The 20,166-nt window shown below is 30.3% G+C and overlaps 3 protein-coding genes across 4 annotated transcripts; 2 read left to right on the forward strand and 1 right to left on the reverse strand.

Annotated features, from left to right (window-relative positions):
- The first annotated feature begins 1,429 nt into the window (after positions 1-1,429).
- Positions 1,430-7,111, forward strand: LOC114186963 (proline transporter 2-like). The gene is made up of 9 exons (XM_028075054.1): positions 1,430-1,635; positions 4,083-4,147; positions 4,243-4,463; positions 4,892-5,116; positions 5,201-5,295; positions 5,516-5,705; positions 6,002-6,126; positions 6,202-6,417; positions 6,519-7,111. The coding sequence occupies exons 3-9, from the start codon at positions 4,364-4,366 to the stop codon at positions 6,894-6,896; spliced, it is 1,329 nt and encodes a 442-aa protein (XP_027930855.1). The 5' UTR covers positions 1,430-1,635; positions 4,083-4,147; positions 4,243-4,363; the 3' UTR covers positions 6,897-7,111.
- An 88-nt stretch (positions 7,112-7,199) lies between these two features.
- On the reverse strand, positions 7,200-9,182 carry LOC114186974 (immediate early response 3-interacting protein 1-like). Of its 2 annotated transcripts, XR_003605178.1 has the most exons (3): positions 8,937-9,182; positions 8,059-8,307; positions 7,200-7,420 (listed from the first exon to the last, which is right to left on the reverse strand). XR_003605178.1 is itself a non-coding variant. In XM_028075066.1 (2 exons), the coding sequence occupies exon 1, from the start codon at positions 8,301-8,303 to the stop codon at positions 8,070-8,072; it is 234 nt and encodes a 77-aa protein (XP_027930867.1). In that variant the 3' UTR covers positions 7,205-7,420; positions 8,059-8,069. The 2 variants fall into 2 exon arrangements, 1 of the variants encoding a protein (XP_027930867.1); XM_028075066.1 differs by lacking the exon at positions 8,937-9,182 and having other exon boundaries at positions 7,205-7,420; positions 8,059-8,303.
- Positions 9,183-11,206: 2,024 nt separating this feature from the next.
- LOC114185439 (probable sugar phosphate/phosphate translocator At3g11320) lies at positions 11,207-18,345 on the forward strand. Its single transcript, XM_028073163.1, has 6 exons — positions 11,207-11,417; positions 11,537-11,727; positions 16,020-16,493; positions 16,603-16,706; positions 16,991-17,219; positions 18,137-18,345. Exons 1-6 carry the CDS (start codon positions 11,366-11,368, stop codon positions 18,281-18,283), a joined length of 1,197 nt encoding a protein of 398 aa, XP_027928964.1. The 5' UTR covers positions 11,207-11,365; the 3' UTR covers positions 18,284-18,345.
- Positions 18,346-20,166: the final 1,821 nt, after the last annotated feature.

Below are 20,166 nucleotides of genomic sequence, written 5' to 3' on the forward strand. Positions count from 1 at the left end.
ACTTATTAATAATTTAAAGAGACATTGGTACACTTTTTTGTTATCTAGAATGTCTTTCGATGACTATTATATTAGAACCATGTTGAAAAAGATGTGATAACTTGTTTTCCATTTAGTTCAAATTTAACATTAGAGTTACATATTAACCACTATTATATGTGAGAAACAAACAAGATTGAAAACAATATCACCCTTATAGTCAGAAAATGGCAACTGTTACAGTAAAATTGTCTTTCCTTTCTATTTAGCCTAAGATTTAGACAATTGATTTTCAAGTTTGGTTCTAACATAATTCTTGCCTTTAAAATTTAAAACCACCAACACTTTTGCAGGCACTGATTGAACAGAAGGTAGTTTCTGACACGAAAGGTTTGTGGGCAACACACTTGCATTTTCCACCCCACGTTTGGTAGCAACATCAAAAAGAGTTTTGCTTTAGGTTAGCACCAATAATCTTGAAAAGCATCTATAGAAAGTTATTCAACGAGAAAAAGAAAAGAAAAGTAAAGATGCACCACTAAGCAGACACCTCCTCAATCATTGTTAGCAAAAGATTATCAACACCACCACCACTTCCTTCCTTCAACCCTTTTACAAATCTACTTTTCCCCAATAATACCATGTTAATTAGGTTATCTTAATTACCCAAAATACACCAAATCAATTCTCTCTCATTCCATATTAATTTGCATTCAAAATCAACCACTTCCACTTATATAATTTCAAAAAGAAAAAAAATAGGAAAAGAATGCTATAAAAAGTCGAAGGAATATTAATCTTTCTTAAATTGACCCATCAAAAAATTTTAGATACAAAAACTAAAAAACATATAAATTACCACGAACTTGTGGTTTTAAAAGTGACTGCAATCACATTCCTCGTTCGTATGGACAAAATCTATCTACAAAATAATTCTTCAATATTTAAGTTATAATTACACCAAAAAAAATATATTTTAAAATATTATTTATTCATAATATTAAATGAGTCTTATTGACTCATATTATTTAATATATTTATTAAGTCAAATACGTATAATATATTTATTAAGTCAAATATGTCCATTTACGGTAAGTATTTATATATTGTAAATTAATCTTTATCATAAGATGTTACTTCCAAAATGGTCTACAATTTCTTTAGTACATTTTTTGATTTTTTTATTTAAAATAGAGAAATTGACATTGCCAAAGTAAAAGCATAAATTCTATTAATTATTAATGTGGTCGAAATGGTAACTAAGCATTGGAAACAATTCAAAACGATATCACTTTCTATAAAAATCTTGTCAGAATCTTTCCACCTTTATTTTTGTTGTGTAGTGAATATTGTGTCATTTTCATGTAAAAAACATAAGAAAAAAAAGGCGAAGTGTGAAAAACAAGTAGTCTTTAGTTCCAAGTGTAATTTAAGCAATAAAAATTTGGTATTTATATATAAATATGGGATTACCCTTCGACCATACCCAATAGGAGGAATTGGGGGCAACCTTTCATTTGAAATGAATTGGGATAGCACCCACCATCACATGCAACACTGTCTTTCTTTCATTCTGGCATGAACTCGCACCACCTTCATTCATAATTCATCAACCAACCATTCACTGGATTCTCGTTCGTTAACTTCAGTCAACAGGTACGCAACGAAAGTGACAATTTTTGAATGAGTTAACTCTGTCTCAGATGTTTAATTATACTATCTTTCTTTTTCTTCGTGTTTGACTTAATACTACATCTTATTGATCTTTATTTGCCTAAGAATGTGCGACCCTGTTTATGTCTCCATGAACCTAAGAAGAAAAGAAAGCGTTTTCTTTTGTTTTTTATGATCAATATTGTTATGGTTAGAAGTGGACTTTAAACCTAACTCAATCTCACAAAATCAACAAAATTGATCCATTTATATATTGTGAATTGATTTTTATCTTTAATCGATGTGAAATTTATGATAGTTATCATTTTTCTTCATCTTCGAAATCTGTTCCTTTGATAAGGAAGGAAGAAATTAGATATGGAGCCAGAAAATGCATTTTTCGTAGCTATAAAAATCTGTTGGCACAATAGGGTAATGTTTAGTTTGATTTAGAAAACAGAGAGTTTCCTCTGAAGAGATGTTAAGGTTTTTCTTTTCAAGTGTTATCATATTTGTTTCTTTTACAATAGCGGTAAAAGTCATATATTTGTGCTATAAATGGGTATTTGTTGAGAAAGAAACACCAAGCCCACATGACTTATATGAACTTTTGGTTCTTTCATCTCATTGGACCAGTTTTTATATCTAAAATATTTATTTTTCTCTCTCTATTTTTTTTAGTTATGTAATTTTATTTATTTAATTATTTTTTTAATAAAAAATGTTTATTTGGTGTCAACGAGTAGGCAACCTAACTTTATGATTAATGGATCGGTGAGTTGAACTTTCACGACTAATATAGATATTCAAATTATTACTATTATTTTATGAGTATAATTTTGATTATTTATTGTTGTGAATATTTTTATATTATTTACTGACTAATGAAAAATTAGCTTCGTATAACTCTAAAAAATAATTGTAGTTTAATAATTTAACTGATAATTTATGATGAGGTGATGACGTTATAAAAAAAATTCAGAATGTTAATACATTTTAGACGAAAAATGATGTATATTTAAAAAAAGTCAATTAAAACAAATATTTATAAAATGACACGTTGAATGGACCATCACATATAATAAATGACATTCTTATCTAGATATTGAATTCCAGTGGTGTATGTATATTTACATCTATTTCAGTTGTGTAATAAATATTAAAGATGAGATTTGGACTATAGAGAAAAGAAGAAAAAAGACACTTGCTTTTATTATTATCAGTAAAATATTTAGTAGGAATAAAATTAAAACAACAAATATAAATAATTCTTGATTTCTTCGCCCCAGCTTTCTTCCCAACGTTTGTGTAGTGACTTCTCCTTCTTCCATGTTCAAAGTGTTTGTGTTTGTGTTTGATTCTCACGCCTTCATTTCCGCTTTCTTTTATTATTCTATTTAATGCATATCTCCTTTGGGTCAGCTTTGTTTTCGTTTGAAGGCACCAATAAAAGAAATTGTTTTTTTTTTTTTCTTTGGCTCTATCTATTGTTGCTATAACACTTTTGATTGGGATTTTCCTAATAGCAATATTGTCCCTTTAAAGAAAAATTAAGTTAAATCATTAATTATAAAGAAAATAAAATAAAACGCGTAGTATTCTTGCCTTTTCCAAGCAGAAGAATATTATTTTCAAGCTTAATTGTTGAAAAAAGGACAGTAATAATTTACATTTAATTATAGTTTTAATTTATAATCATAAATAACATTGAAAATAGTTCATCTAATACCTTGGATGTTTTCTATATTTCTCATTACAGTCAAAAGTAATATATTTTACATAATAGGAGCATTTTGATAGGTATAACATATAGTTCAAAAAAAAAATTAACATTAACTAAACACGTGTTTTAATCATTCCTTAAAATATAAATTTTCATGAAACTTTACTTATTAATCAGATATATTTGTTTTTAAATGTTTAACTACTATGGCTTCTTTTCAGAAGGAATTACTACAGCATTTAAATTTCAAAACCAATTTAACAATCATTAAAAAATAAAAAACTTAATATGACAATACTATAAACGCAGACAGAATTTATAAAGTTCAAATTTAACATAGAAACTTACTTTTAGTTTTACTTAATTTAAAATTAATGAAAATTCACAATCCTAACAGAATAAATTTTAAAATACAGTCCTTCACATTAAAAACACTATGTCTCTCACACAATTAGAATTTTTGCATCACATTGAAGCTTATGCAAATATTAGAAGGAAAAATAGAGTCAAGTGATAGGTCTCACAAGATGGACGCACTGAATAAATGTGGAGAACCGATTTATCTTTACGCGTTCTGTCTGTTCGTATTAAAGCACACGGACAAAACACTGCATGAAAAATGAAAAATTAAATTACTAAAAATAAATGATATTCATTTGATAAGCGAATAATTTGTTTTTAATTTGTTTTTAAAACACGTTTAACACTTTCCTTTAATTTAATCTAGAGTATTAAAAGCTGGATCCCAAGGTCACATCTTTCCGAAGTTGAAATCCCTTTGAATAAGGAATTGTAAGTATCAGTAACATAGTATTTACCTCATTAATTTTTGTCTATAAAAGGAAGTGTGATGACCAGTTATTGTTGGTCTTGGTTGAATATATCAGAGAAGGGTGTTGGTTCATCTTCTCAGGCTGGCGGTAAGGCCTTGTTTGGAAGGAGCAGCATCTTACCCTCACGCTGCTCTCCACGACAACGAAACAACAAACACTGTCACCACCTCAAACAATGGGAAGAGGAGACATTGAACTCGAACCAAACAAGGTCTATGACCACCATGGTGCACCAGACGTTGAAGTTCCAAGTACCGCTCATCAAATTAGCAGCGGTTTGTAATCAATCTCATTGCTTTTCACTTTTCCATCCATTCATTGCATTTCCAACATTTCTCTCTACAGAAACACTCCAAGGTTTTGAGTTTGAATCAAAATGATGTAGCAAGAACATATTTAACACGTGCTCTATTTCCAACAACGAAGTTGTGAAGGCAGATTAGGAATTCTTCAAAACTATACCCTTTTGTTTTCACCAATTCATTTCGCTTATGTTTCGACTTGGGTTTTACATTACATCTATGATTTTTAAGTCTGGATTTTGACTTTGCTCAATTGCCCAATACTCTAATCTTCTATTTGTCTTTTCTTTTGAATGGCATAGGAAGAAAACAATAGGAATTACTTCTGCCATTAACTGTTTGATTTGATTCTTCCCCTTTAATATATATTTATTCAATTTCTGTTCCGTTTATGTGTGCAGATTCATGGTTTCAAGTGGGTTTTATCCTCACGACTGGAATCAACAGTGCCTATGTGCTTGGATATTCAGGGACTGTTATGGTTCCATTGGGATGGATTGGAGGTGTGGTTGGTCTAGTTCTTGCTACCATAATATCACTCTATGCAAATGCTTTAATTGCTCAACTCCATGAACATGGAGGACAAAGGCATATTAGGTATAGAGATCTTGCTGGATTTGTGTATGGTAAGACACATTACCTACTTTTTCATCACTTCACTTTGCTTTCCGTGTTATTTCCTGAGGCTTATGTTCATTTCATTATTGCAGGTAAGAAGGCCTATTCTCTCACATGGGCTCTGCAGTATGTCAATCTTTTTATGATAAATACTGGCTACATCATTTTGGCCGGTTCAGCCTTGAAAGTAAGAGAGATTGTTTGAGCAAAGTATATATTTTCTTGCCATTTAATTAGATTTGGATTCTTCTCCTTAATAACTTATTCCACAACTGATAAGTCTCTTGCAGTCATTTATAGATTGCATTGAACTTATTTCATTTTTTTTTTCTTTTTTGCTTTGTTGAAACTGATATCTATTGAAGTTTTTTTTATCCTGAACCAAATTTTGTTTTATTGTGGTACAGGCTACTTATGTTCTATTCAGGGATGATGGTCTATTGAAACTTCCTTATTGTATTGCCATAGCTGGACTCGTGTGTGCAATGTTTGCCATCTGCATTCCTCATCTTTCAGCTCTCGGAATTTGGCTTGGATTTTCAACTATCTTCAGTCTAGTATACATTATCATAGCATTTTTGTTGTCGCTTAAGGATGGTAATATCTCGTGTCTCAAATGTTTTATCCCCGCAAGTTAATCTCACGATCACTTGTCAACTGGCTTCTTACTACTTTTTTTTTAATGTAAAAAGCAACACACAATGGAATCATGTTTGAGACAAAAATTATAACTATTAGTCTCTGACAGTGACATCTCAAATATAAAACTCATGACTAGTGAAACAAACAATATAAAACTCATGACTAGTGTCTTATGCTTACTTTGTCGTGTCCAATATACTGTGAAAGACTTGTCCTGTAAGACTATGCACTAACCAGTAGAACGTTACCAGGATTACACTCACCGCCTCGTGATTACAACCTTCTAGGAGATGGTTTCAGCAAAGTATTCACCATAATTGGGGCATCTGCAAACCTTGTGTTTGCATTTAATACAGGCATGCTTCCTGAGATACAGGTTAGATAAAAGCTTGTGAATTTTCATATTATGTTCCAGAAATTGAGTTTTATTTGGTTATAAAATAACTCGCAGGCAACAATTAGGCAGCCAGTTGTGAAGAACATGATGAGGGCACTGTACTTTCAGTTTACTGTTGGAGTTTTACCGTTGTACCTAGTTACGTTTACAGGATATTGGGCTTATGGATCCAAGACATCGGTGTATTTGCTTAACAGTGTAAATGGTCCAGTTTGGGTGAAGGCTTTTGCCAATATTACAGCCTTTCTTCAATCGGTCATCGCATTGCATGTACATACATCTAAATTAGACTTTTTCATTACTATTGAATGTTTTACATCAATTTTTTCCTTGGCTTGACTTGATAATAATTCTTGTTCTGCTTCTATTAGATCTTTGCAAGTCCAATGTATGAGTTTTTGGATACTAAATATGGGATCAAAGGAAGCGCACTGAATGTTAAAAACATGTCATTTCGAATCGTGGTAAGAGGTGGTTACCTGGCTTTTAACACATTTGTGTCGGCTTTCTTGCCATTCCTTGGAGATTTCATGAGTCTAACGGGGGCGATAAGCACATTTCCCCTTACATTTATTCTTGCAAACCATATGTACCTTAAGGCAAAGAAGGACAAACTAACAACCTCGCAAAAGCTCTGGCACTGGTTAAACATTGGTTTCTTTTCCATCATGTCTTTTGTAGCCACAATTGCTGCCATACGACTTATTGCTGTAGACTCCAAAAATTACCATGTTTTTGCTGATGTGTGATTAAATTCCTTCTATTCTTTCAGCAATAGCAACTCCATAGTTTTTAGTGTTTAAGGTACTTTTTGTTTTAGCAATAAAGATAAGCATAGAATTTCCTAGTAGGAGATTGTACTGTACCAATGTATTCATGTATTTAGTTGAGGAAACCTTTTAGTTTTAATCAAAACTGGTCACTCAGATCAGAAGATATGCATATTTGGCGGTTAGCTACGAAATTGATCATATTTGTGACGGAGTTACTCTATCAACATCAACTCAGTCATGCAAGTAAGCAAGTATCAACAATACATAAAATAAAGAAAATGATAATCAATACTCAATAAACTGAATACAACACTGAATTTAAAATCATAATGTCCCACATTTTAGCCTAACTAAGTTAATACATTAAAGAACGTTATTTGGTGGTAATAAATAATATCAAACAAATAGGAGACATACTTTAGTTGATATTTCTATACAAGAATTTGGTAAGCCTGCTATCTTAAAGACCTTCGTGAAATCATCTAACAAAAACTCGTAACCTGCAATATTTAAGAAATAGGCACTTGTATCAATAAATTAAGGTCTTTAGGCTCTTTTTGAATAATATATATGACAAATGTAATATACATGACTATGCCATTTTCATATCTCTACCTAAATGAGAAGATAAGTTATATACTCTCCAAACTTCATCAGTGATGGATATAAGAAAATGCTAAGGATTGTTGACTCAGTTATCTTGATTTCATTGAACTATAGGGTTAGTTTCATATCATCAACCTTGATTGATTATGGTTATAAACCTCGGCTATTATTATTCCAAACCAAACAAGAATTCTAACACTTTATTTAACAGTTATGTGCAACAATGAAAAAGATTAAGAAAACTAAAGTCAATAAATAACACATAATGATGTAGTATGATGTAAAAACGCCATTTTCCTAACTCAAATGGCTAAAATATGACTTTAAGGAAAATGTAGATTTCATCTTAAAAGACACATGGAAGTTCAGTTTCACATATTTTATTGAACTAGATGAAGAGCTCAAGGCACTCTCATAACAACAAATGTTTGTTTGAATGATCTCTTTTGAAAAAACATACAGTCAACAAATGCATGAACATATAATTGAAAAAACATAAATAAAATGCTTGAAATAGACATCTCAGTCTCACCTTGTGAAGTATCATCCAGACACCAATTTGAGAATGATGCAAATGGAGTTGAGAAGTATGAGGGGAACTCTAAGGTACTGAGTTGCATAAATGAGACCTATAAGCTGGCCTTTGAACGACTTAGTCCTTCCAACTGAGAAATCTGCGAAACCCCATCCTCTAGGTGCAAGAAAACGACCCTCATTTAAAATTGCCATTGCATTTGCAAGAAGTAAAAACCCCTCAAGTAAAGTCCACAAACCCATTTCCCTACATCGAAAACAAATCCAACCATGTCATTATCACGTAACTGGTCCAAACAAAACTTACATTTTACATAGACATGTTAAAGGGAATAAGAGTATGCTTTCATTTTCACAGAGCTCAGCTCAAAAGAAACCTATTACCAAAGGATTGAATGCTTCACTTTCCCTGAACTGAAGGTTGGTGGTACAAAACAAAAAAATTTCTCTTTGTTACTGTTTTACAATCAGTTGGAGACCAGGTGCACCTCACTCAATTACCATAATTAAACTGCTGTTTTTAATTAAAAATACTAGAACATGAATGCATTGCACCAACTAAAATTCCACAATCCAAATTTCCTGATAGAAAATAAATAGCGGTAAATGAATCTACATTTGTGGGAAAGGATGAACAGAACCGGGACAGACATTTAACTCGCACCAATTTATACAAAAACAGGAATAATGTTTGAATAACAAAACCACAACAACATTCAGACAATGCTATGAAACAGACGATTAAGGATGACACAAAATCCTAGATTTTCCAACAAAAACCAATAAGAAAAAAATGTTGATGCTTATTGTTTCAATAAAAAACAGGATCAAGTTAAGATTCAAATGAGTTAGTTTGAAAAGAAAATTTGAGAAAACCTGATATGGAAACGTGAGATGAAACACGATCTATCAGATCATGTTGATGTTGAATGCGTGAATGAAGTTCGGAGGAAGGAGAATCCAACACCCCAATCAGCTTGACCGATGGGAAGAAAAGGTCATAGTCATATATTTATGTTGGATCCGCAAGCCCAGTAATTAAGAACCAAACCAAACTCACTTCGCAAAAACACAAGAAAAAAAAGAAGCACGTCCAGTATTCTAGTCTCTCGCGTAACTGAATTGTTTTTTCAAACACAATAAAAAAGAGGGGCCGAGTATTTTAGTTTCTCTTGTAACTGATTTTTTCTTTCTTTTCTATTTTTTTTTAGATATTTTACATCATTTTAATCATTTGATTTAATCTAAATGTACTGAAAGTATAAAGGTCTTTCACATTCTACTTTAATCACAAAACTATCGTTAACTTTTATAAAAGTGTAATTTGTATTCCCTCGAAAACTCATTCCTTCCATCTACTTTGTACAATGTATTGAACTTAAGTCAACATTTGTATTTTAGTTTAAAGAAGGTGAAGATAAAAGAGCATATTTTAATAAAATAAAATAAAAAAAAGTGTAACCATCTTGATGAGATATTAAATTTGATATTAGTACATTTATATGATTGGTGTTTTTACCTGACACCAACGAAAATTTCACATTCGAAGTAGCCTGATGTATGATTCAGCAAAAGAGGACAAAGTTTAAAGAAAGAGGAAAATTCACTTGTAAATTGCTTTATATGTTTAAGTCAGCCAGAGATTATGAATGATTTAAGTATATAAAGTATTTATGTTGTGTTTGTTTCTAGGTATATTGTTTAAGAGAATAGATGAGGATAGATGAAATATATTTGTTTCTAAAATACATATATCATATATATTACAATATACCTGATTAATCATTTAATTTTTTTTATTTAAATATTATATCTATAAATTATATATATTTAGAATACTTAGATATAACTATATTAATAAAACTATTTATTCATATATAATAAAAATAATTATATTCATTTTCTTAATAAAAAAAATTAAATATAAATTTAGATATTAAACTTTTGACGAAAAATTAAAATTCAATTTTATTAAAAAATTTAATATATTTTGGTCATGAAATTTATAATGAACAAATATATTTTTTTCAATTCAATTACTTTAATTTTCTTTTTCGTGAAACAAAATTGATTGTATTATCGTTTAAGATTTTTTCAGTTTTTCATACTTTTTATTTTAATATTAGTTGAAAAATATTTAATTTTAATATTAGTTGAAAAATATATTTAACACGTAATTTTTTTACCGTAATTAAATTAAAATATATCAAAGTTTAATAAAAAGTAAATTTTATCATCGTATTAAATATTTAATAAAAATAATAATAATATGGTACCTAGGATATTCGAATATCCATTTGCAAAGATGACCCCATTTGTAAGATGTCATGTCAGCATTATTCATTATTGTTCTAAATAACTTCAGGTTTTCATTCTCATGGACCAAAACCCTCCTTTCAGGTGAATTCCAACCAAAAGAAAATATCTTTCAGAATTCTGATTGGTCCCATCAATCCATTCCAGTAATTTAAAATGGTTATTCTTATTCTTCATTAATCTCGAATTCTTTTCTCTCAATAACTTTTTCCCTGAAAAATTCTGGTCTGAGAACAGTTTCACATAATCTTTCCATTCATTACAATTTAGATATTCATCACTGAACAATGCTGAGCAACGGCAGTAAAAATAAGATTTAATCGGTGGAATGTTACTTAATTTCGTTTCAAATATCTAGGTATTCGCTTCTAAAAATAAAAATATGTTAAATTTTTGTTTTTTAAAATATGTTAAATTTTAACTTTTTCAAAAGTATTTTAATTAATTTTTTTGAAAAAAAAAATTATTAATATTAAAATAATTTAAAAAATTAAGTATTAATATTTAAATTAAAATTTAATAAAAAAGTTATAAATAAAATTAACGGTATTAATAATTTTATTTTATTTTAAAAAATAATTAAAATATTCTCTTAAAAAATAAACTAATTAAAGAACTGAAAATCAAACTAAAATATCTAAACAGAAATAAGATTCATTCTACTAATTAAACTAAAAACCACTAAACCAGGAAAAAAGAGAAAAATGTCGAATCCATCTATTATAAAAATAATATAATAAAGAATCTATGTAAGAAAATTCATTTCATTAATTATAATATATATAAAATTGTACATGTTAAAGTGTTGATTGATTCATGTGGTTTTTGATAGAGGGAGGAACACATCATTGTCACCCATGAATCAGTACTGAAAAAGAGCCCTTGTTCGGTTTCTTGTTGCTTTTCTCTCTACTGAAACTCTTCATTTTCCCTCTCTATACTCTCTAACAGTTAGCAAGCTTACCCAGATTCGTGGACTTGCTTCTTCAATGGCTCAAATTGCTCTTATTGCTCCACCAACTTTCATAGCTATCACCACCGGCATGTACCACTCTCCATGCTATCAAATTCACCATCCAACCTCTTATCTCTTTTTTTTTTTTCTTTTTCCTGATTTGTTTTGTGTTCAACAAAGTGAAATGATCATTTGATTTGAACAGGTAGGGGAAAACATGAACTCTCATATGCAAGAAAGAAGGTGAATTTAGCATCAGTTGTTCCGAGTAGGAAGATGGAGAAGGCTTCATTGTTTGTTTCTTCAAATTCCGGTGGTGAAAGGAGTAGAAGTGTGGCGGTGAAAGTTTCAGAAGGAGGAGCCATCTCTCTCCCTCAACCTTGGCCACCACAAAAGGTAAGTATAATTAAGGAAACTTTTCTTATCATAATACTTCAACAAATCAATTATTAAAAATATATCCCATTCTTTATCCAATACTTTACTAACAACTTAACACCAATCTTCCTATTCAAAGTCTTAACACTAATTGGTTATTTGTCGAGTTATTATAAATCAAAATGGGGATTCTTTTTAAAGTTTTTTTTTTTAAATACTGTCCGTATAAATATTTTAACGAATAAATTAGCACCGAGTTTACCTTTAAATGATTAAATTCATAGATTTTATACTATCACAACACAATCACTAGATGTTGACAGAATACATAATCAACTATAAATTAATTTTTCTATTTTAGGAGAAGAATTAGTTGGTATTTACCGCGATAATTTTTCTTATGATTTAAAAAAAAATAGGACATCATATTTATACGTTGTTATAAAAATATATATATATATATATATATATATATTTATATTTATATTTATATCGTGAACTATTTAAAATGTATTATAAGTCGTGTGTGGTGCATGAGACGGAATGGAAATAATAAGTTTATTAAATATGATGTTTTTTTTAGATAAAATGAAAGATATCCGGTAATGATACAATAATTCTAATTTATTTGAAATTTCAGATGTTATTTTTTATAAACATTTTCAAAGAAAAACAAAACTAAAAGTGGAAAGAATTTGTACATGAGTTGAAGATAATTTATACACAAACTGAAAAAATAGAAAAATTACAAAAGAGAGCTTTAAAGATTAAATAGTGAATAATTCAATTTTAAATTACGAAAATTAGTAAATTGTGAATAATCCAATTTTAACTTATGTTTCGGCCTTCCTCGGTAACCTACTTTAAAAACTTGAGTTTTATTAAAAATATTAAAATAAAGGTTAAAATTTTAATTTTATCCTTTAATTTTTATAAGAAATTTAATTAGAATCATAGTTCTTATTTGGTTTAATTTAGTTACGTATTTTTAAAAAATATTCAATTAGATTTTTTTTATATTGACTTCAAATTTTAATTATAATTTATATATTAAGTCATTCTATCTAAAAAATCTAAATATTTAAATTAATTTTTATTGGTCAGAAGTGATTTGATATATAAATCAAAACAAAAATTTAAAATGAATCACGATTTAATTAAATCATTTTAAAAGTTAAAGAATTAAATTAAAGCAAATAAAAAATTAGAAATCTAATTGATTTTTTTTTTAAAATTAGAGAAACAAAATAAGATTTTAGCCTAAAATAAATAAATATAAAAGTATTATACATTTACATTATGAGCTAAATATTAGTTTCTTACCAAACATATTAGTGAAGTTAAATGTTATTTTAAAAAAATATTATTACATATGACTTTTTATATTATTTTTCACATATTCCCCTTTTTATCTTTATTTTTTTATTATATTTCACCTTCTTTTCCTTCTGCCCTTTCCATTCTTCCATTCATTCTCCTTTTAAAGGTCTCAGACGAATATTAGTCTACCAATTTTTTTCAATAAATAAAATTTATGTAACCCTAATTAATAAATAAAAATTTAAGATTTAAATAATTTAAAAAGTTACCTATTAATTATAGGTGCATTACTAATAACAAATAAAGTCGTTGCGTTGCATACTTAAACGCAGGAGGACAAGTTTTTATTCACTAGTTAATACTGTGTTTCTTTCCTAAGCAACAAATATCAAAAAAAGACAACTTTTCTTATAATACTCTTCAATGACAAAAATCATATTTGAATTTTGGCTATGTACTGTAGTTTTTTTAGTGAAATTTACCGTACTTTTACGTAATTTACTTCCTAAGAAAGTCTATTTATCAACTTCATTTTTAAACGAAAATGAGAAACTTTTGTTACCAATCTTGTTCTTGTAAGATTAAATGAACTTGCTACGACTTAATTAAGGCATGCATAAATTTTAAGGGAGAGACAAAAAAAAGGCTCAAACAAAACTAAATAGCCCAAAGGGCCACATTAAATATGATCCACAAGTAATTGAATTATGGACCCATGTCAAATATGGCCCACAAAGGATTGAAGTATGTTATCATAGACAATAAATAATAATGAAGTTTTTTTATTGCAAAAAGACAAAGACATACAAAAGCCTAAGTATTGACATCTATTTCTCCAAAACGAATGAAATATTGACATCTATTTCTGACATACTAGATAACTCCAAAATGAAAGTCCTAAAACTATATTTATAGTCTTCATATTTATGCATCCATTTATTTATTAATAAATTGGTCCCTTCCTCCTTTCCCACAAAAACTAATTTTTCTAATAATGAATTTAGCATAGACCAAGTCCATGAATGAATTCAATTGTTCAAGTTTGACGAGGACATTTCGAGAAAAAATGTTGTTTTGTTTTCTGTTCCAATCTGCAGCAACTACATAAGTAACAAATGTTTGAGGGAAGACGATTCCATGAATTGTGACAGGCCTCAACATTAAATATATCATCTTCTGAAACAATCTTACTTAGCTACTTATTACTTTTTAATAAAATACATTAATTTGAAATATATTTATTGCATGTACATCTTAAATATATTTTAAGATAACGAGATTAAATTAATTAAAAAATATATTTCAATCCACTAAATATAATTTTTTTAACTTCTATTTTAATGTTAGAAAATGTATGTTGTGATCTTCCATGAGGACTTGTATTTCCTGGAAATCAGAGAGAACAGTGACTTTTTTCCTTGCTTTCGATTTCAAATGGACTTTAAATTCTCCTGAATCCAAAATCAAGTTTAAGGTGCGTGTTTACACGTTCTCAATGTGAAATAACAAGTTATTATAAATTCATTTTCCGAAACTATCTTAGAATGATTCTCAATTTCTGATGGATCTTCGATCATGCAACACCATTTTTCAGACAATCCCAATCGGAACAAACCCAAACTTTTTGCAGGGAAACAGGAGAAAATAATGCTACTTCACATGCAAAACCCCTTTCTCAGAGTGATTTGTGAGTAACGTATATTGAATTCACAAAAAGTGAAAAAATAAAAACGTAGAAAACAAAATAAGGACGTGTTTGGACTCACTTCTTGACACCTCCCACGCCAAACTTTTCTGGTCAACTCTGCCAAACTTCAAGTTCCTGCCATAATAAGCGCGTTGAGTTCAGCAACAATACGAATATTATTCTAGATTATTAGTCCAATTTTCACGTCTAAGTTAGACTTATTCAGTCCTACTAATTAATAATAGTTAATAATTTTATTTTTTTTCATTTTATGTAACACCACACACAAATCACGCGCTCCACCGGTGCATCCAGTTGTACAAAATCTCTTAATTGTTGATGGATCATGGATCGTGCACTCCTTTCATCATCCCAATCCAGATTTGATTCCTTCATCTGTTTTGTTTCTTACGATATTATTACCATCTTTTTACATAATACTAATATATTTTTCGAATCATATTTTTATTCCGTAGCCCACACCCTTTTATTCTCTTCTTTACCCTTTATTCATTTGCAAACAATATATTTAATCTTTTAAAATTTCCATTCAACAGTTGACCACGCAACATCTACCTTATTTCTTAACAAAAGATGGTACCAATTAAGATATTTAAGTACTAAAGATAGTTTATTTCTCACCCTGACAGAAAGTAATTTTAAAAAATTACAGATTTTTAAAGATCTTAGCAATAAAAATAGTAAAAGGCATTCATTTCAACCCATATAAAACATTCCTAAGTTTAACTGTTTCTCTTTATATTTTTCTTGCAACTTACATCTTACCATAATTACAGAGGAAACTAGTAAACAGTGCAAATCTGCCCCAATCAAATAACTACCCAATAACTGATAGTTGTGCTTCCTTTTTTGGTTTTACAACCTTGGTATAATAATCATAATTAACATTAATACTCTAATATAATATAATATAACATAATATAATATCATATAATATAACAAATAGTTTTTTAGTAATATTATTACACCTTACTTGTGCAGCTTTAAATGCTGTTTTTCTTTTCCTCTCTCCCTGTATCCGCGTTTGGGTCCAGTTTGAGTTGCAGAGAGGTTGCAAGCACATCCCACGCACACATTTCTTTCATCTGTCATCCACAGGACCCAGATTTCTAATTCCGACCAAGACCTACCACTATTCTTAATTTCTCCGACCCCAAGCCATGGATTTGCAGATCCATGGCTTGTAAAGTCAACCCCTTTATCATTGTCTTGATTGTTCCCACTCAAAGCTAAACCCTTCTTCAATGCCCAGATCCCCATTGACCTTTCTCTGAAACCGCAGGGCTCTGAAGATCAAATCGAAGGCATCAACAGAATGAAGGGTTCCAACCGGTTCTTCACTGTAGCGCTGGTGGCGGCGTGGTACTCCTCCAACATTGGGGTGCTTCTCTTGAATAAGTATTTGCTCAGCAACTATGGGTTCAAGTACCCGATCTTCCTCACCATGTGCCACATGACGGCGTGTTCCTTGCTCAGTTACGTGGCTATCGCGTGGATGAAGCTAGTGCCGTTGCAAACCATTCGATCCAGGGTTCAGTTCTTCAAGATCTCTGCTCTCAGTCTAGTTTTCTGTGTCTCCGTTGTGTTTGGGAACATTTCTCTGCGCTACCTCCCCGTATCGTTTAACCAGGCTATTGGCGCCACCACGCCCTTCTTCACTGCCGTTTTTGCTTACCTTATGACCTTCAAGAGAGAGGCTTGGCTTACTTACCTCACCCTTGTTCCTGTTGTTACTGGAGTCATCATTGCCAGTGGGGTATGTCTCATAATCCCACATCCTTCTAATGTTCAGATTGGTTCAACATGAAATTGAAAATATTTAATTATCTGATGTTTGTGTTGTGTCTTGTTCTATTTGGCCTTAGGGGGAACCTAGTTTCCATCTGTTTGGATTTATTATATGTGTTGCGGCTACAGGCGCAAGGGCTCTGAAATCAGTGCTACAAGGGATTTTGCTTTCTTCTGAAGGGTAAGAATTCAGAAACTCTACAGTGATTCGTTAACCATTAATGTTTTAACTATTTGCTTTAAACGGCAAGTTTTGGTCCCTGTTTGATGTTAACTAGGGACAAAAGCTTAACTTTTATCTGTGTGTTAGGACTGGTGTTTACAATTTTCTAGGGACTAAAACTTAAAATAGGACAATTATATACACCAAATGAATAGTTTAATTATGGTTAAATTATCCCTATGCTTTTCTAGAGTGTTCAAGTTCTATGTTGAAATGGTATTGACAGATTTCTTGTGTGGCAGAGAGAAGCTGAATTCTATGAACCTTTTGCTTTACATGGCTCCAACGGCTGTGGTTTTCCTTCTTCCTGCAACACTTATAATGGAAGAGAATGTGGTTGGCATCACGTTGGCTCTTGCTAGAGATGATTCCAAGATCATTTGGTATCTGCTGTTTAATTCGGCACTTGCATATTTTGTCAACCTGACCAACTTTTTGGTCACGAAACATACCAGTGCTCTGACCCTTCAGGTAAGTCGGATTTATCTAATCGCCTTCCATTCCTCTATTTTCTTAATGTACTTTTCACTCCAACAAACTGTCTGTTGTCTCATCTGTTGGTAGTTGGGACATCAGATTTTGGTGGTTGTCAAATGAATTTGTTGTCAAATCACAGGATATGTATCACCATATCGGCATTGTCTTGGTCACTGTTTTGTTTTTTCTTAGTTCTTCTGCAATGATCAGTGGTTGAGTTATCTTGTTTCCATGATTGTTTTTTGTTTAAGAATTGGAATTCTTTGAAAACAAATCACTTCAGATGTGTGATATTTTACATTGTCTAGTATTTCTCATTTTCAATCTAGTTTCTCAAAATTAATAAATATCCAATTTTCCTAGTTTCTAGATTGTGTGGTTACCGGAGATTTCATAAATAGTTATTATAAACTTATTGAGGGGATGTCAATCAGAACTTTCTGCTGGATCCCTAAAGCTAGTACTAGGCCAGTACATTCAAACATTGCTAGAACTGTATTAACATAATCTGTTGAACTCCCATATAACTTTGATCTTATTTGATACCTCCTGCCATGTTATCCCTGATGAATTTAGGGTGATTGATGTGTACATTTGCAAGAAGATACGAGTGAGTTATTGGGAATTTCTCATGGAAACGTACATTTAGAAACCAAATCTATATCTCTTTCAAAGTTCTCATTGACTTTTGTTTTGTATTCCCCCTTCTGATTAATTGTGTACCACTAAATGTTTTTGGATTGATGAAATCTGTGTGATTCAAATGAGGATGTCTGATGAAACCTGTGTGCTTTGTTATGCTGTCCGTCAAATTTGATTTTATCTTTGCTTGAGTTTTTCTGTCTGTTTAATTTCTGATGATTATTCTTAAATTGAATTGGATTGATAATGTAAGAGTTGGCCTCATGCAGGTTCTAGGAAATGCTAAAGGAGCTGTAGCAGTAGTAGTTTCAATTCTAATCTTCAGAAACCCAGTTTCGGTCACTGGAATGATGGGTTACTCACTCACAGTGTTTGGAGTTATACTCTATAGTGAAGCCAAAAAGCGAAGCAAGTGATCTAATACATCATCATTCATTTTCAGCAAGCATTGAACGGACAACCTTTAGCTATACTCCACGACATTTACTTTTCATTACTACACAGGCAACCTCACCATTTCAAGAGGCAAATTTGATTAGCATGCTAGTAATCTGAATTCAGAGTTTTCTGACTCTAATACACATTTTTTACCCACACGCCAGGCCTCATTGAAAGGTTTCCGCATTGTATTAGCAAAGATGCAGAAATGATCCACAGAACAGAAGTTGCAATAATCGAGTACTTTTTGTCATTTATTATTGGAGGAAAAAGAGTTGTAAAATTGGATATCTACACTTATATTGTTCCATATGTTTACATTCGTTTATTAATGATAGAATTGATATTTTTGCTCATCTTCCAAATTCTTTAATATCATTTCTGAGATATTTTGAACCAGAGAATGGTAACAAAGAATATAAACAATCTTTACATATTAATTATTCACGCTCCATGATTTTTAATTTTTAATCGCACATATGGTAATCTCTATACACACCTTGCATGAAACACATGGTGAGTTCCGTATTCCTTAACTCGCCTGTAGAAATCAGAAATGAAATTTTTGTTTATTCATTCTATCCAAGAAGAAAGTTGTTGCATTAGCTGTCATCATTGTCGAGCGAGTAAAATCAAAGAAAAGTCAACGCTGCTAACTCAAACAATTAGAACTATTTTTTTAGTGTACATCTATTTCAATTCTGCGGATTACAGCAAATGATTTTACTTATGTAAGATAAACTTTAAAATTTGTAGTTCAAGGTTCCAATACATAAAAATGTACTCACGAAAGTGATAGTTGCGTTATTGTCATGAGCATAATTAGGGATGTCAGAAAAATGTATACATGCAGGTATTTGCAGATAAAATATGTAATGAGTAGAAAAATAGTTATTGTAAATGAATACATGCAGGTAACGGATACAGATATTTTTAATATCTGTATGTTAACGGACGGGTATAATAGTATTTGTACCAGTGAATACTCGTACCCACTACACTCTAATTTAAATTAAAAAAAAAATATAATTGAAATATTAACATATTGATTTTGAATAAGTTACTTTGTTATCAAGTAGTTTTTTAAAAAAAAAATATTTCTTTGTAAACAACCATTCAACCCTATTTAAATATTATTTGAATTTTGTTTAAAATCGATAAATGGTATGTATTATAATTTATTTGAATTTACGATTAAAATATGTTATTAAATATATTTTTTTTTGTAAATACATGCGGATACTCGTAGAAATTCATAAATATTAAAAAATTATGCAAATAGTTACGTAACAGATACCCAACAAGTATGAATACGAATACGGATGAATATTTATTCAACGGATAAGGTACAGAAAAACTATTACTCGTACCCTACTCGTCCCATTGACATCCCTAAACATAATCCACAGAAGAAATAACATGAAAATACGCCTGAAGCGAGCTAAAATACATGAGACCATAAAAAGTTTATTCGAACACGCATAAAGCATATGGGGAATAAATTAAAATACTATACGAAAGCGATATTCAAATATGTTTAAGTGTATTAGGACAGTTTTTCCATGGTTGTCATTACTGAATACCACATTTCTTAGTTTATTTCTTTCTCCACTTCTGTAGTTTCTTCCTCTAGAATTTGAAAAGTTTACAATGTGCATATTTTAAATTTTATTTATTTATTTAAATTAGTACCCTAGTGAATTGTATACTATAATTTAAAAATATTAACAAAGACAAAATACGAAAACAATGTAGCAATCCTATTATATAAACACATTGAAGAAATCCTATTATATATTATTCCAGATTAATTAAAGATGAAATGCCATTCACTCCATAAAACTGCAGATGACGTTTCCAA

Source organism: Vigna unguiculata, chromosome 1 (assembly GCF_004118075.2).
Source record: "Vigna unguiculata cultivar IT97K-499-35 chromosome 1, ASM411807v1, whole genome shotgun sequence".
Taxonomy (NCBI): domain Eukaryota; kingdom Viridiplantae; phylum Streptophyta; class Magnoliopsida; order Fabales; family Fabaceae; genus Vigna; species Vigna unguiculata.

What these genes read in the sequence shown, in the direction of transcription:
- LOC114186963 (XM_028075054.1), top strand. Translation starts at nt 4,364, where the DNA reads ATGGGAAGAGGAGACATTGAACTCGAACCAAACAAGGTCTATGACCAC. An exon ending in CGCTCATCAAATTAGCAGCG is followed by an intron (nt 4,464 to 4,891) that starts GTTTGTAATCAA and finishes TTATGTGTGCAG; the next exon opens with ATTCATGGTTTCAAGTGGGT. An exon ending in TTTGTTGTCGCTTAAGGATG is followed by an intron (nt 5,706 to 6,001) that starts GTAATATCTCGT and finishes GAACGTTACCAG; the next exon opens with GATTACACTCACCGCCTCGT.
- LOC114186974 (XM_028075066.1), bottom strand. Translation starts at nt 8,303, where the DNA reads ATGGGTTTGTGGACTTTACTTGAGGGGTTTTTACTTCTTGCAAATGCA.
- LOC114185439 (XM_028073163.1), top strand. Translation starts at nt 11,366, where the DNA reads ATGGCTCAAATTGCTCTTATTGCTCCACCAACTTTCATAGCTATCACC. An exon ending in TTTCATAGCTATCACCACCG is followed by an intron (nt 11,418 to 11,536) that starts GCATGTACCACT and finishes TGATTTGAACAG; the next exon opens with GTAGGGGAAAACATGAACTC. An exon ending in ATTTTGCTTTCTTCTGAAGG is followed by an intron (nt 16,707 to 16,990) that starts GTAAGAATTCAG and finishes CTTGTGTGGCAG; the next exon opens with AGAGAAGCTGAATTCTATGA.